The sequence below is a fragment of the Panulirus ornatus genome, chromosome 59, assembly GCF_036320965.1.
Source record: "Panulirus ornatus isolate Po-2019 chromosome 59, ASM3632096v1, whole genome shotgun sequence".
In the NCBI taxonomy this organism is placed as follows: domain Eukaryota; kingdom Metazoa; phylum Arthropoda; class Malacostraca; order Decapoda; family Palinuridae; genus Panulirus; species Panulirus ornatus.
Window position 1 is genome coordinate 2,335,758 of NC_092282.1, and position 16,572 is coordinate 2,352,329.

The following is a 16,572-nucleotide window of genomic DNA, read 5'->3' on the forward strand; positions in this document are numbered from 1 at the left end:
GTCCCTGCCTGGGTCCGACGCTGGCCCTCCGTCCCTGCCTGGGTCCGACGCTGGCCCTCCGTCCCTGCCTGGGTCCGACGCTGGCCCTCCGTCCCTGCCTGGGTCCGACGCTGGCCCTCCGTCCCTGCCTGGGTCCGACGCTGGCCCACCGTCCCGGCCTGGGTCCGACGCTGGCCCACCGTCCCGGCCTGGGTCCGACGCTGGCCCTCCGTCCCGGCCTGGGTCCGACGCTGGCCCTCCGTCCCGGCCTGGGTCCGACGCTGGCCCTCCGTCCCGGCCTGGGTCCGACGCTGGCCCTCCGTCCCGGCCTGGGTCCGACGTTGGCCCTCCGTCCCGGCCTGGGTCCGACGCTGGCCCTCCGTCCCGGCCTGGGTCCGACGCTGGCCCTCCGTCCCTGCCTGGGTCCGACGCTGGCCCTCCGTCCCTGCCTGGGTCCGACGCTGGCCCTCCGTCCCTGCCTGGGTCCGACGCTGGCCCTCCGTCCCTGCCTGGGTCCGACGCTGGCCCTCCGTCCCTGCCTGGGTCCGACGCTGGCCCTCCGTCCCTGCCTGGGTCCGACGCTGGCCCTCCGTCCCTGCCTGGGTCCGACGTTGGCCCTCCGTTCCGGCCTGGGTCCGACGCTGGCCCTCCGTCCCGGGCTGGGTCCGACGCTGGCCCTGCGTCCCGGGCTGGGTCCGACGCTGGCCCTCCGTCCCTGCCTGGGTCCGACGTTGGCCCTCCGTCCCTGCCTGGGTCCGACGTTGGCCCTCCGTCCCTGCCTGGGTCCGACGCTGGCCCTCCGTCCCGGGTGAGAGGTAACCCTGGTGACAGTAGCCGTCCATCGTATAGAGTGAACCAATGTCGGGTAACCATCAGTAACAGAAGGCCTACACCACCACCACCATCGCCAGAGATCACATCTTCTAGTCCTCTTAATGGTTTTGCCCCACAGTCTTATTCTGCTCCCTCTCACTTGGCTGGTGACATACCTGGACCACGTTTTCAAGCTAATGGTGTTCCTGCCCCACCATATCTGTCGAACGGTATACCTTCACGCTCCATCAGGGTGAGAGTTGTTCCGCCTCACCGTCAGGGTATCAACGGCATTCCACCCAGTCTCTCCAGTGGCAACTTTCCTCCTTCCTCCAGAAATGGAACTTCCAGGTTGCATTCTACCCTTAATGGAAGCTGTCATCCCGAGGACATATCCACCCCAGCTTCCCAAGCTGGTACCGTCGCTTCACAGCCCAACAATGGCTCGACCCAAGCTTCTCAATCCGGTGACACGGCTACCTCCTCAGCCACCCAACCTGATCCAACCCAGACTTCAGACCGGAATGTTAAACCACAGCATTCCCCTGTTAGTGACGGCTCGTCGACCTCTCTGGGTGATAGTACAAGCTCTCTCTCTTCCTTTTGTGATAGCGATTATTCCTGCATGTCGGCTGCTGCTGACGTACCCTCCTCGCATGAGGTTAAGTTAGCTTGGTCCTCCGAACTCCAAATGGATGTAGAGGAAAATCTTGATGTAGCATTACCTCACACTAGTTACCTCTTCCTCGGTATACATCACGGTATTGCTGATGGCTATACAGCCATGACGATCTGTGGCTTGATCATAAAACTTCTTAATGATGTTATCGAAGGTACGACCATTGATGATGAGGAACTCTACGGATATGCTCCTGATCTAAGTTCTTCGTTGGTGGCTAACAGGGTCCAAATGATTGAGTCTAATCCCGAAATGAAACATTTTCTGTTTTCGGAAATGCGACAAAGGAGCAGGTGGAGATCTGCTTTTGATCAGGTTTTCACAGTACCTGAAGAGGTGGCGGAAAGAAGTCGTCACATAAACTATTGTTTAAGCGAGTATAGCACGACCCAGTTCATTGAGAAGTGCCGTTCGGAGGGCGTAGAGGTCCATTCAGGTTTTAGTGCACTGGCTAATGTGGCCCTGATGGAGCTCTTGGTTGAGAAAGGTATCATCCTGGACAACTACTTTATCTGCAGTAGCCAAACAGTCGACATGCGACGTTACTGGGGTGGTGACTCCTCCCAGTTTCTTCTTGGATGTCACGTTACTCCTTTACATCTGTGGATGGGAACTCCACGGAACATCATGGCAACTTTCTGGGAACTGGCACGATCGTTCCAAGAAGCAGTGGATTCTGCTGTGTCTACTGGAATGGTGATGGACGAAGAGGCGATACAACGTATCGTTTCTCCTGCTCCTCCAGATTTTAATCGGGCGTTCCGTATGCCTGCCATACGTCAAACTGACTACTACATGGTCAACCTTGGTGACGTAACTCCTTTGGTGACAGAGGGAGGACCGCACGTGCGGGTAGAGCGCATCGTTAACTCCATATCCATAAAGAAGGGGAACATAGCTTGCTCACACTTCGTCCACACCTTCAGGGGCAGACTAACCCACACTCTGGACTACTCTACAAAATTCATGACGAAGGAACTTGCGAAAAGGTACAGCGACAAGATTTTTCAAAGGATGAGAGAGCTCTTTTAAGACGTTTGAATTCTCGGGGATATTGTGATTGGCATATGCTAAACCTTTTAATTTGACGCCAAACTTTTAACAGAATTTTTTATTGAAAAAATAAACTTTTTAAACAGTGCCTTTGTATTATTGACATTTGCTAACAGAGGGAAAATACTCGTATTTCATGTATACCAAAGTATTTGTACATAGTTAATTATGAAAACTAGAGTTTATAAACTTCTGCAATTATCCTTTTACATGAAATTTTGAAGACGACAGGAAATGTAAGAGCTGAAGCTATGGATATATAGAATATGCTGGAGGATATGTTACTACCCCAAACATTGGTACAGCGGGGAAGATATGGAAATAAATGTTAACTGTATTATGTTGGTGGATCGTAATGCTTGAAGGATCATGACTAGTAAAATTGGTAAGGCGTGTGTTTGTGTAAGACGTTGTACAATATATATATATATATATATATATATATATATATATATATATATATATATATATATATATATATATATTATACGAATAAAGTGCACCTCCATAGAACATAAAACCCTCCAACAGCCAGGATCGAACCCGGGAGGCGACTGAAAGGGGAGGGAGTGGAGAGCTGGAAATCCTCCCCTCTCGCTTTTTGATTTTCCAAAAGAAAGATCAGAGAATGGGGCTGTGAGGATATTCCCTTAAAGGCTCGGTCCTCTGTTCTTAACACTAACTCGCTAACGCGGGAAATTGCGAATAGTATGAAGATATAGATATAAGAATGGAATTGGCTGGATACTAAAGCACTGGGGAGTCGACTTTGGTTTCTACAGCGTCCTTTGTGGCATGGTGCGATGATTTTTTTTTTTTTTTTTTTTTTGAGGTAGAGAGCATTAGTTAAATAAAGGATTTTAGAAACCTTATCATATTTGAGTTGGTTCGAAACGTTGTTGACAGATGGCGCACGTGAACGTCAACAAACCTGGAATAGCCGACGTTTATCGCTACTTCCTCATAAGGTTGGGTACTAATAGCTGAAATTTGGCAAAATAAATACTTTTACTAGGTATGTTGAACAAGTTTAAAGTATTTGCAAGTACTTATTTCTGTATTATATATAGTTCAAGATGAATTATGGCAAAGTAAAGAATATAGTTGAATAAGTTATAATGGAGGATTATATCGTGACCATCAAAAGCTGATATTAATTACTCTGCACTGGTACTTAATTCTAAGTAGAAGAATTCGAAATGAGTTGCATACACATTTAGATAAATGGCACCTAACTTGTACCATTAAAACTAATTAAACCCACTCCCACCTCATGTTCTACAGTTTCTGTCTATGCACTGAGTATGCGCCTAGTGCCTGGATCTCCGGCACAATAGTCCCATTCTCCACCCTTCGAGCGTCTTATCCTACGTCAGTCTTAAAAGTGCCCTTGATGCTGCAAAGAGATATTATCCTCCATGAACTGGTAGACTTCGGTGTCAAAGGTATTCTTATAATGGATGCGGGATGTCTGCGGAATAGAACCTCCCATATCCATTTCTAGGGGGCCTTGAAGTTCCACCGACTCAGACCGAACTAGGTATTCCACAGGGTGGTGTTCTCGGCCCCTTTCATTTTAATGCCCTCATGCACCTCCTTGCTATCTCTCCACCTGATATTTGCAGTACCAGAGTAACCTATTATGCAGATGATACCTGCATTCACTCTGACTCGCTGGAAGATCTTAATCGTCTCATTTTTAGCACCGTCCTCCGCTTCTCGTCTTATCCCCAGCGAACAATAGATTCTTCCCCAGTATCCCGGGAACGCTCTCAAAATTCGCTGTAGGAGATACCGTTAACCCTCTGTGCAGGCAGTTACTTGTGTGCACCTGTATGAATCTGTCCAGCCACACGTGTACGACAACGTGTTCATCCCGTCGTCCTTGACGTCTGAGATATACTAGTGCAGCGGAGCCTAATCCCTCATGTGGTTTTTCAACAATGCTGCTGGAATGTCTATCCCGAACCAGAAATGTTTGCATTTTTTTTCCTCAGATCTGTTGTCGGCTTCCCAAGATGTCCCTAGATCCCCTAGACCCTAACTGTATCATGACTCTGAATCCAGACTGGAACTCTTTCAACAGACTATGATGTATGTACAAGATATTCATTTCCCTAGTTATACACATTACGTTCAAACACCTGATATGAAAATAGTACGAACACTGATATATAGTTACCAGCATCTGATTTACTCTACTTTTTGAACGAAAGCACGACCCTAGACACCTTCAAATCATCTACTACGTTACCATTATTGATTGATTTATACGAGCAAATGGAGAGACAATTACTGGAGACTTCTGGCTGAAAGATTGTCTAAGCCAGTACCAGTAAATTTTTATACCCCTGTATCAGCAAATAAACCAAGCATGGTGTCTACAGTATAATTGTCTTTATAGAATTGCTTAATATGAATAAGATCAAAGCACCCAGTATATGCAGGTAATTATCAATACGTGGGGAAACAGTTGAAAGTTATCAAAATATTCAGCTACCTATATTTTGTTAAAACTTAATACTTTGTCATATTCAAGCCAATGCTATTGTATTTTACTTTACATTTTGATGAAACGTTAAAGTCTTTCAAGATTTGCCACAATTTCTTTGGATGGTTCTTATTTTTAACTGGTTTGTGTTGGAATTTTGCTTCAGCATTCTTATGTTTAACCAATTTCTAGAATACTAGCATTGTTCATAATCTAACTGAACTATGAATTGTATTTGGTCAAGTAGCTGTCTCTGATGTATGAGATCCAATAATGCTTTGTACTTAAACCTCGTCCATGCTTCACCATTGTTGTTACAGAACTTGGACCAAACCAGACCTGCTTACTAAGTGACTTGACTAGTTAGATAAGGAAACCCGCAGGATGATTTATATAACTAATACAATATGACTCTGTTGTGATGTTCTATTGTGATGTTTCATGCACTGAAGCCGAACGGCGTGTATATGTTGATCTGAGAATTTGCTACTGCAGAAAATTAACATTTGGTGATTAAGGCCAGTATTGATAACACCTGATGATAACACCATCCCACGATAAGAAACAATTGTCAAGTCCAGAATAGATTCGGATGGATAACATAGTCTAGTTGGTTCCATGATCAATTGTTTAATTCATATCAGATGTCCCTAAAATCACAAAACACTTGCACAATCTCAACGCAACATCAAATTATGTCGAATCAATATAAGCTGCAACCGTGCAAGGACGTTCTCAAGACGATCGCAAGTTTGCCTAGATGGGTCGCCTCTTCCCACCATCAAGTGGATTCAGAGATTGGCTCACTTTATGATTGCCTATTGTGTGTCACGGCGGGAGAGTTTTACACTTGTGTTACTTCGTTTCTTAACCTTATTTAAGCGTTCCATGTCTTTACCTCTTGCAGACATACAGCCAAACCATAGTCTATGCCAAGTACCTATTTTGTATGCAGAATTCGTTATGTAAATAGCAACTATGATAAGTAGTGAGAAAAAAATTTAGTTTTGCAAGTTCCCCACACTCCACAGAGGCTGAAGGTAAGTTGCTCCTCCAAGACGTGTTCGCTCTATGATTTACGCAGCTTTACCGTGTATTGATGCCTGTTAAAACAAAACCCTGTATATACCTGTGGATATTGAACAGTTGAAAATTACTTAAACGAGATTGGTGATCGATTTATATGAAAATGCTGTAAATTGGCCATATTTAAAAGCCCTATGATGGCTTGTGAAAAATTTACGTAATCATTATGTATTATAAACTGGGTATACTATTAGAAAGAATCTCCCAAATTTAAATGCTGTCCTTATGAAATGTGTGAATTACATAAAGTAAATTGGCATCAGGCGCCGAGCTGATGACATAATATGTGACCTGACCAGTCAGCGGCACAACGCACCTTCATAACAACGGCGGGTGCGCGAACTTGTCTCTACTCAATTACATAAAGTTTGTTTGATTTATTCCTTACATTCTTATTGATATTGCCTGTTAGTTGATAGCACAAAGGGAAAAATTCGTTTTGGAACCCCCAAAATATCGGGGCTCTGCTTCAATGGGTTAAAGAAGACATTACACTATGTATTCATAAGTACATCTATCACACGTCAAATTTAACATGATCAAAACGATTATTGAATCTACGCTAATGATGATTAATAATGCGTATTTACAACAAACACAACATATATTGATATAGGAGAAACGTGATACCCAGCCTCGCTAGACTCTAAGTGTGAGTGTTGCTGTTCGGCGATACTTTCACTTTCAGGTTATGGCTCGCGAGAACGTTTGCTAGCGGCATTATATTTTTTAAAGATGGGCTCACGATCAAGTCCATCAGTTCATTTTGTGGAGGTACATCTGTAAGAACTCTTAAAGACCTATAGCAAAACTGTCGGTTGTTGATATCTACTCGATAGTAAAGGATTTGATGGAATTTTAATGTTTGTGGAAAAGGTATCAACATTAATTGCCTTATAGGTGCGCAAATGTATATTTTCTTAGGTTGACGAACATGTGGTAATATTCTAGTTTGATTATACTACTTGTGTGAAGTACTCATTTTGCTGAGCAGTTGTACTATACAAGAGTAAGTCAATAGTCGGTAGGATTATGAGGATCAAGGAAAATGATGGGTTAACGTAAAATTAGGTTAAGCTCATCTTGAAATCAACTTAACATGTGACAACTTCCCCTTACTACCTGGAACAGCCTAATTTTTTTCCTGCAATAGTAGAGGCAAGTTTAAATGATAGAATAACAGCTGGAGCATATAAATTGGAGCACTATATTGTATTATGCACCATCAGGTAATATGATAGTGGCGAGGGTTTTGAATATCAGGGAAAATGTGTGGTGATTAATTTAAAAGCAATTTAAACACATAAGAAAACGAAATGCAAGAAAACCTCACATGACTCATGCAAAAAATGCAGAAGAGTTTGTCTATCTCCATCTTGGAGACAATTAACTAACATATCCAGCAAATCATACTCTTGGCACATGACAGTGATTGAGTTCATTGTCTGAGGATGAAATTCAAAGCCATCAAAATAAATCCCAATTGTATTTTCAGAATTTACATTGAAACAGCATCAGCTATATAACACTGTTTGGCCAATTGTCTTATTATTATATTGAAATATAAGTGATTTCTAATGGATGTGAAAAAACTTGTCTTTGGAAAACCATATGCTTTGTCTAGTTTTAGCATTATAACTACTGCACTTAAAAGTCAATGGTAATGTTTAAGCACCTTGGTGGTGCAGTAGATAGCATTACTTCTTTTTGCTCCACTAGCTTGGGTTTAGTCCTAAGCATGAATATATGGCACACAGCCCTCGCTGTTGTTCATCCTTCCATTGTTTAGTAGATAGCCACAGCTGTGACAGGATTAGCACATTGACAGTTTGTGAGTCAAGTTACTCCACGGGAGCCCTTTGCTGGGGATATTGACAGGACTCCAGTTTGGTAGGATGTGGCTGTCTACTTTTTATCATTTACTTAGAAATTGTTAAATCTTGGATTCTTGTACAGTATTCAAAAGTGAGAATTTTACTGCTGGTTAGTACTGTAACATATGTCATCCAGGGATTTCTGTAGGGTGCATATTTTGACAAGATATTCCCTAATGTAGACCCATCTGTGGTTTTTGTCATGCAAAGTGATTTTGTTTTCTTTTAAAGTCTCTCGAGACTTCTGATGATTATTAATTGCACGAATGATATAATCATAGTAAGGATGTCCAGTTCTTGGAAGATTAAGCCATGAGAGGACCTCACTGAGAGAGGCATCTTCCAATCAGTTCTCTTCAAGAGAAAGACCTTTATACATGAAGATGAGGGCAAGTAAGTGAGTGGTTGAAGAGTTTATTTTCTGAGTACTCACTTGCCCTCATATTACTGCTGGTGTACCATTTCTAGTAGAGGCTGTGTCACCTCCCAACAACCTATCAGTATCCAAGATTGGTGCATGAGTTAGCTTAGTGGGAGGAGTTTCAGCAGCACAGTGTCTGCTAGTTGCGTAGGTGATGATAGTTTAGCCTCTGAAGTTATAGCTTGTTTTAAAGTAGATATTTTAAACCACCTGAATAAACATTATAGTTATTCATATATCTCTTTTTTCAAAAGTGGTAAGTGTGACAGTGGCATAATTGGTTTTGTATTTTCTTCTCTCACTTAGGGTAATCTGACAACTTGTAAGAGAGCTACATGAAGGGTATGCTGTTTTATTTGGCTTGTATTAAAAGGAACAAAGCTGAATACAGGTTCTTCATGTATAGGGAAATTTTGTTTGTGTTATACAGAAAAAAAACATTATTTGGAACTTATGTCATAAGTGCTTAGAAGGCAGGTACCATATATATATATATATATATATATATATATATATATATATATATATATATATATATATATATGAAATCACAGAGTATATTTGTTGGGATGTAGTAAACTTACTACTACATCATTCTGTCTTTGTTCCACCAGTGATTGACTGTTGATTGTGGAGCCCCATGTAAAGGATATGCACACCAGTGAAGTCTTACGAAGGTTTTGAATAACTACTCCATGAATATTCAGCTCCAGAGCTCCACTATGGATAATCCAAGTACTGACGTGTCTTGGCCGGAGTTAGATGGTTTGTATATGGATAAGGTCATGTATTTACCCATTGGTCTCACGTATGAGTTTTATGAATTTTCCTAGTAGTCTCATTTTTTAGAGATTATGGCATCTAAAATATTATTAATTTTGGTAGTGTTTCAGTTTAATTCTTGTTGGATTTTAGTGTCTTGGATGATGATATTTGTATTTTAATGTCTTGGATGAAGATATTTATATTTTGGTGTCTTGGATGAAGATGTTAACAGGAATTAATTTCCTAATGAGGAAAAGAGCTGAATTAGCAATGGGACAGCTCAGCTGCTGTAATGAGAGAAAAGTTGGTTATGAAGGAAGCTGGTTGTATTGTGATAGATAATGATATGTATAAAAGTTCAAGACGATTTGAGAAAAGGCAGAATTAGGTGAACAAAATGAATTTGTATGTACAGTGTCCACAAAAAGCTTGTCCACTCCCTGAGCCAATACATTGCTAAGGTTTATTGTGGATACAAGCATATGGCACTCTCATTGTGAAATAATTGTTCATCCGGTCATTGATACTGGCTTCTCTAAAGTGCAAGTGCCAGCAACCAGCCTCAGTGCTTTTCTTTGCTCTTCACGGTTGCCACTTCATTTTGGGAGTTTCGCTTCTGAGTACTGTATTTCTTCTACCTAGATGGTAGGCTCATACCATTCTAAGGAGAAAAAAGGCTGAATTGTTGCCTGGATGAAAGAAAATGTGGGTACTTATGAGGTTTGTTGGCACACTTGACACTCAAAATGCACAATCAGGTGGTTGCTTACTGGTAAAGTGTGTGAAAGAAGAAAGCTAAGAGTAAATGTGAATAAGAGCAAGGTTATTAGGTACTGTAGGGTTGAGGTTCAAGTCAATTGGGAGGTAAGTTTGAATGGAGAAAAACTGGAGGCAGTAAAGTGTTTTAGATATCTGGGAGTGGATCTGGCAGTGGATGGAACCATGGAAGCGGAAGTGAATCATAGGGTGGGGGAGGGGGCGAAAATCCTGGGAGCCTTGAATAATGTGTGGAAGTTGAGAACATTATCTCGGAAAGTAAAAATGGGTATGTTTGAAGGAATAGTGGTTCCAACAATGTTGTATGGTTGCGAGGCGTGGGCTATGGATAGAGTTGTGTGCAGGAGGGTGGATGTGCTGGAAATGAGATGTTTGAGGACAATGTGTGGTGTGAGGTGGTTTGATCGAGTAAGTAATGTAAGGGTAAGAGAGATGTGTGGAAATAAAAAGAGCGTGGTTGAGAGAGCAGAAGGTGTTTTGAAATGGTTTGGGCACATGGAGAGAATGAGTGAGGAAAGATTGACCAAGAGGATATATGCGTCGGAGGTGGAGGGAACGAGGAGAAGTGGGAGACCAAATTGGAGGTGGAAAGATGGAGTGAAAAAGATTTTGAGTGATCGGGGCCTGAACATGCAGGAGGGTGAAAGGTGGGCAAGGAATAGAGTGAATTGGATCTATGTGGTATACCAGGGTTGACGTGCTGTCAGTGGATTGAATCAGGGCATGTGAAGCGTCTGGGGTAAACCATGGAAAGCTGTATGGGGCCTGGATGTGGAAAGGGAGCTGTGGTTTCGGGCATTATTGCATGACAGCTAGAGACTGAGTGTGAACGAATGAGGCCTTTGTTGTCTTTTCTTAGCACTACCCCGCACACATGAGGGGGGAGGGGGATGGTATTCCATGTGTGGCGAGGTGGCGATGGGAATGAATAAAGGCAGTGTGAATTGTGTGCATGGGTATATATGTATGTGTCTGTGTGTGTATATATATTTGTACATTGAGATGTATACGTATGTATATTTGCGTGTGTGGACGTGTGTGTATATACATGTGTATGGGGGTGGTTTTGGCCATTTCTTTCGTCTGTTTCCTTGCGCTACCTCGCAAACGCGGGAGACAGCGACAAAGCAAAATAAATAAATAAAATAATATATATATATATATATATATATATATATATATATATATATATATATATATATATATATATATATATATATATATGATAATAATAAGAAGAAGAAAAAGAAGGATGCATCTTGATGTGGTAAGGAAAGTATACTTGCAAAAACTAGTAGTAACTGACAGAAAAGTGTGAAAATTAGGAGTACCTGACAGAAGAGTGTGAATGAAAAATGGAGACATGAGCTATGAATGACTGTTAAATGTACAGGAAGCTGTAATGAAGGTGAAGTGAGTTTGCATGCGAGAAGGTTTGTAATACAAATGAATATTTGGAGATAGAATGTGATTTTTTTTTTTTTTTCAATGGACTCGGCAAGACCAGCTGTTGAGTAGAGATTTGTATTAGATATAAAGACACTGCTAGAACGAATAATCTTTAGTGTAAGAATGATAAACAAATAAGATTACAGAGGGTTTCAGGGACTGTCTGCTACTGAAGTGGTTTATTGGTTGAGGAAGTTTTTAGATAGAAAATTACTTGTGCAAAGAAGAGAGATAATCTTGAAAAAAATATTTTGTAATTACGGGTGTCTTTACTTTAAATGCAAGCAAGATCAACTTTTGTGGTGTCAGATTATTGAAATTACATGCTGCTGGTTTGTTTTGTATTGCAAATTATGATTTAGTATAAAGGCAGTGTTAAGCATGATTCTGTGTAGCTGTGTGCATATCTTTGAAGTTCATTATCAAGAATTTTACAATCTATGTTTTTCCCATATACCTTTGATTTTTAACTTATCTTCTGAACATGACCCAGATATTCTTTTTTAGTTATAAAATTTTTCAGAAGGTCGATCAGATGAAAATTCAGTTGAGGTCATTTCAACCTCCCTAAGCAAGGGAGTTTCTACAATAGCAGAGACAGCATCAACCTCAGGAAGAAAGAATGGGAAATGTTCAGCTTGGTGTTCATCTTGCCTACAACCTCTCTCTAGGAAGCATAATCCCTTGTCTTCTGATCCAACATTTCTGCAGCTTGCCAGATATGCCTTTCACTGCCCCCCACATGGCTTAGTGAGTGGTAACAAAAATTCTTATTTTAGATTATATTTATTTGCTCACATCCTTTCTCTAGCTGTTTTGTTTAATTCACAGAAACCACAGTTTTTATCTCCATATGAGTAAATTCATGTTTTGCTGTGAAGTTCAGATTATAGTAGTTAGGGAGGAATGATAATGCTTTCAGTAGAATGACCAGTCAGTCACTACCTACACACTTCCATTCCTAAATCTAGCGGTGCATCAACCCTGTCACTCACAATCTTTGCAAAACTGTAAATCACAATACCAAGGCTTTTAAGTCTCCCATTAGTTCTTAACGTGTTGAAGTGTCTAGCTAGAGCATACCAAAGAAAATAATTCTCAGTTTACTCCTGGCTGATCCCACCTTTAGAGTTGAACCCAAGCCTCTTCAGATGTGATGATTGAAGCATCAATAAATAATGGTTTTGCACTTTTTCATGCATATCACAATGTTTTCAGACCCCCTTCACTTATGTGTGATGTGTCAGTAAAGATTGAATATCCTTTATACTTTCAGGTAGGAAAAGGGCTGACATTCTTGTTGATTTTGCTCTTGGTATTTGGCTCCCTCATCTCCATTTTGGGTGCAACAGCTCTACCAGGTGGCAACATTTTCTCCCTCTGTGTTCTCTTCGTTGTAGCTGAACTTGCAGGATTGGCCATGACACCTCTGAAACTACCACCTCTCCTGGGAATGCTCATTGTTGGCATCCTTTTGAACAGTGTTCCTGGTGTAAATGAAATTGGAAAAAATATTGATGGTGAATGGTCTTCAGCTTTAAGGTAAGCTATATTCTTTTTTCTCTGTTTAGAGAATGGTATTTGATGATGTCATTGAGCAGTTTGCCACACGAGCTTTTTTAGATAAATTTCTTTGAAAAAAGATAGGTAATCTACTCAATGTGTTGAAAAATATATCATTCCCACAACCTACATGTATCACACAACGTACTTAATCTACTCAATGTGTTGAAAAATATATCATTCCCACAACCTACATGTATCACACCACGTACTTACTCTGATGGTTGCCCTGGAAAGTTGTCCATAGATTATCATGATCAGATTTGCTGGTCAGTTTACATTAAAACATCCAGAATGTTTTGCCAAGGAGTTAAGTAATCTATGCAGCCATTGCATTTAAACTTGGGAAACTTTTGTGGAACACTTCAATGATTGTGCCCAAGTCATTCTGATCATACAGAAAAGGGTGACCAAGTTGCTTCTTCTAGTATGCTGTGCAAATCATCACCCCTGTATTTCTCATTTAGCTTTAATTTAATTTTTCTATCCATCTTTCTGTATCTCTGATACCTTTTCCTACCTAGAACTCCTTCAGTGGGGTAGCCATGGCAATAATCTCCATAACTAGTGAACTCCAGTGCTGCTTCTTCGCTTTTAGTGCCTCACCTATAACAGACCAGTGGCAGAAGGCAACTCTAGTACTGTGTTTGCAGAGGCTCCTACCAAATGTTCCTATTGACCACTTCTACCTAATGCTTGTGCTTAATGTTCCTACTTACTACTTCTACCTAGTATTTCTATTAAATGCCCCTGCTTAAATGTTCCTTACTACTGCTTCCATCTTGCTTCTACCAATTTGTCAAAAGGCAGAACTAGCACCTTGTGCTCATCGCTGGAAAATCTAGAGTTAAGAAGAATGAGCCGTTCGAGATAAGTGTTGTCAAATGTATGTCTGTGTACAGCTTGACAGTAGCCTACGTGTAGTAAGGCAGAAAGAAAAGACAACCACTAAAGTGCTGGCTCATTACACAGCCATCACTAACCTTCCCAGTACCCAGGCGGGTAGTACTGGTAATATACCTCCACAATCGTTGGCTGTCTACCAACTACCAATGGTCTCGTAAACACATGGCAAGTGATAGATTCATCAAAAAGACATACAGCAGTACAGTAGAAGATACAAGAAGGAGAGATAGACTGTGGAAGAGATACATCAAGATGGTTTAAAAGGGCTAGAGATATTCTAGATGAAGATGTACGAGGAATAACTGGGTGTCAAATGCAGGGAAAGCATATTGTGTATGAAGGTGAAGTGAATGGAGATTTAGGCTTTACTTTATAAATCACCTTGTCAGGTTAAGTGAAAAAAGTCTAAAATGCTTGTGTGAGTTTGGAAGTCCATGTTTCATTTTAACACATTGGAGAATAATTAATGATGTGTGAGAGTTGTTTTTGAGGCTGTATGTACCTAATACCCTAATGAAAACTTGAGATGGAGATACTGGTGATAGAAAGGTAGATAGAGATGAAATTCACATTTACATAAAGTGGGTAATTACAGTAATTTAGGGTCATTCAGTTTCCTTTACAATGTTTCTGACATCCATTCTTGTTATTTCAAGAACCTTTGCTGAACTTTCCTTTTAATTCAGTGAACTTTGTAGAGCAATACAGGGTACTGGATTGTTGTATGGATAAAGTACAAAAATTGGTGAGATAAACATAGAAATGATAATACCTTTACAAAAAAGGTGTATTAACTGCATTATCATAATTCTTATCAGTTTTTGTTCTATTTAAATTGCTTCGTTTTTCTTGTCCATATACAGAAACATAGCTCTTGTGGTGATCCTTCTTCGTGCTGGTCTAGGACTGGATCCAGCTGCACTGAAGGAACTTAGTTTCATGGTAATACGACTGGCATTCTCCCCATGCATCATAGAAACAATTGTGGTAGCTGTTGTCACTAACTTGCTCCTGGACTTCCCATGGCTATGGGGCCTCATGCTTGGGTAAGACTATCTTACCCTTCTACTTCATCACTCATTCTTTCCCCTTCCCAGCAGTTTTTTCCTTTCTCCTTATTTGTTTGAATATGTATTCTGTCTCCCTTAATTCCTCTATCTTATTGTCTTGTTCCCACTTTTCTCCCTGTTCTACCTTTTATCATTTACTTAGTGAATAGCCGTCTACATTTAGAATTAAACTAGTTTTTTTTACATTCTATAGTAATGCTGTATTCAGCTGCTCATTGTATAATAGTACTTCGGTCTAAAGAGAAGTGCAATTTGGCTAATGAAGTATCATTTTCATCGGCTTTTCAAAGTGAGAAAGTAATCAAGTATTCAAGAAAAATATGGTACTTTTTGTTGTGCTGTTGAAGGATCTTGATTAGTTGCCTTGTATTTCTTCATCTTTGTCTCTGTGGATTTGAGTTGTAGATGCATGCTTGTAATTATTTGAATGTTTGTACATCTATGTGGAAATGGTAAGCAAGTTTTACACTAAGAGTCAAGACACACACACTCTCTCTCTCTCTCTCTCTCTCTCTCTCTCTCTCTCTCTCTCTCTCTCTCTCTCTCTCTCTCTCTCTCTCTCTCTCTCCCTCTCTCTCTCAAAATCTTCAATCATGGACTGAAGGCCTTAATTGAAATATGAAAAAGTTAATGAGACTGCCTTTCAATGAGGGAGAGGTTTTAGATGTTTGGAAAGACTTGAGATGGTGGAGTTTCAAAGCTTATTAATGACATAATAGACATAATAACAAGCTACATTTGATTTATGAAAAGCCTTACAATAATCATGTAATGTTGTGGCTTGCTGAGATTACTTGGTCTAGTTAATGGTGGAACACACTTAAGCTGCCAATTTTTGTGAATGGATAAGCAGACTGATATCTGTAGAAATGGGAAAATGAGCTAACTCTGGCAGCATAAGGCAACTTGGGCAGATTTTGAGGTAAGAGGGGATGAGATGATAAGTCAGATCACTTTGGACTCTATTCTGTCAAGTAATCATGTAAAGCTATAACTTCCCCAATATGTGAGGGCAGTGCTCCACACAAGTTTATGGTTGTGTATAAGAGAATTTATTTAGATAATGTGAGATTTTACCATAAATGAGAGGTGCAAGTAAGCAAGGACAAGAGGAGTAATAGTTTTTCTAGAATAATGCTTGAAGGGAAGAAAGTATATAATTTCTTACAGAGAATTTCATTTAAGAATCATTTGTCACTCCTTGTTTTCCTTCTATAATGAATTATACGTACATGTCACATTTATCTTGTTTTATTTCAATCTCCATGCTCCATGTACTTTACTTTTTCTCCTTGTTCAACTTCACTGTCCTAGTGCTTACCTTAAGTAGAAATATGTATTGTTTCTCCCATCCATAATGATCAATTATGTCTTACTGTTTTGTTGTCATGAAGTCTGCAGGTGTCATAGCCACTAAAGCTTGACCTCTCAGCAGGTGACTGGCTGCTGCTTGTACTTTCTGTGTGGTCCAGGTGCACAAGGATTGCCTTTTGAATACCCCCTTCTTACCTCAGACAGAAATGCTATTGAATTTTCTTCCTTTTTTTTTGTCTCACTTCTGATAATATTTTCATCTATATGGGCAGGGTCAACAAACATGTGAAGAGATCTCTCTTTTTTTTGTGTGTGTATGTGTGTGTCAGTCA

General features: G+C 40.6%; 2 protein-coding genes across 7 annotated transcripts in view; both read left to right on the top strand.

Moving 5' to 3' along the window:
- The first annotated feature begins 463 nt into the window (after positions 1-463).
- Positions 464-2,611, top strand: LOC139767117 (uncharacterized). The gene has a single exon (XM_071696121.1). The coding sequence runs from the start codon at positions 1,418-1,420 to the stop codon at positions 2,501-2,503; it is 1,086 nt and encodes a 361-aa protein (XP_071552222.1). The 5' UTR covers positions 464-1,417; the 3' UTR covers positions 2,504-2,611.
- A 4,154-nt stretch (positions 2,612-6,765) lies between these two features.
- The window catches only part of LOC139767150 (sodium/hydrogen exchanger 9B2-like), a 29,938-nt gene continuing 20,131 nt past the window's right edge, over positions 6,766-16,572 (top strand). For 2 of the 6 annotated variants that reach the window (XM_071696175.1, XM_071696180.1), the window contains exons 1-5: positions 6,766-6,875; positions 9,011-9,161; positions 11,911-12,137; positions 12,664-12,929; positions 14,720-14,902. In XM_071696175.1, coding sequence (XP_071552276.1) covers positions 9,092-9,161; positions 11,911-12,137; positions 12,664-12,929; positions 14,720-14,902 — 746 coding nt within the window. In that variant the 5' untranslated portion in view covers positions 6,766-6,875; positions 9,011-9,091. Of the gene's footprint in view, positions 7,002-9,010; positions 9,162-11,910; positions 12,138-12,663; positions 12,930-14,719; positions 14,903-16,572 lie in introns of all 6 variants that reach the window. The other 4 variants (XM_071696179.1, XM_071696178.1, XM_071696177.1 and 1 more) reach the window with 4 other exon arrangements.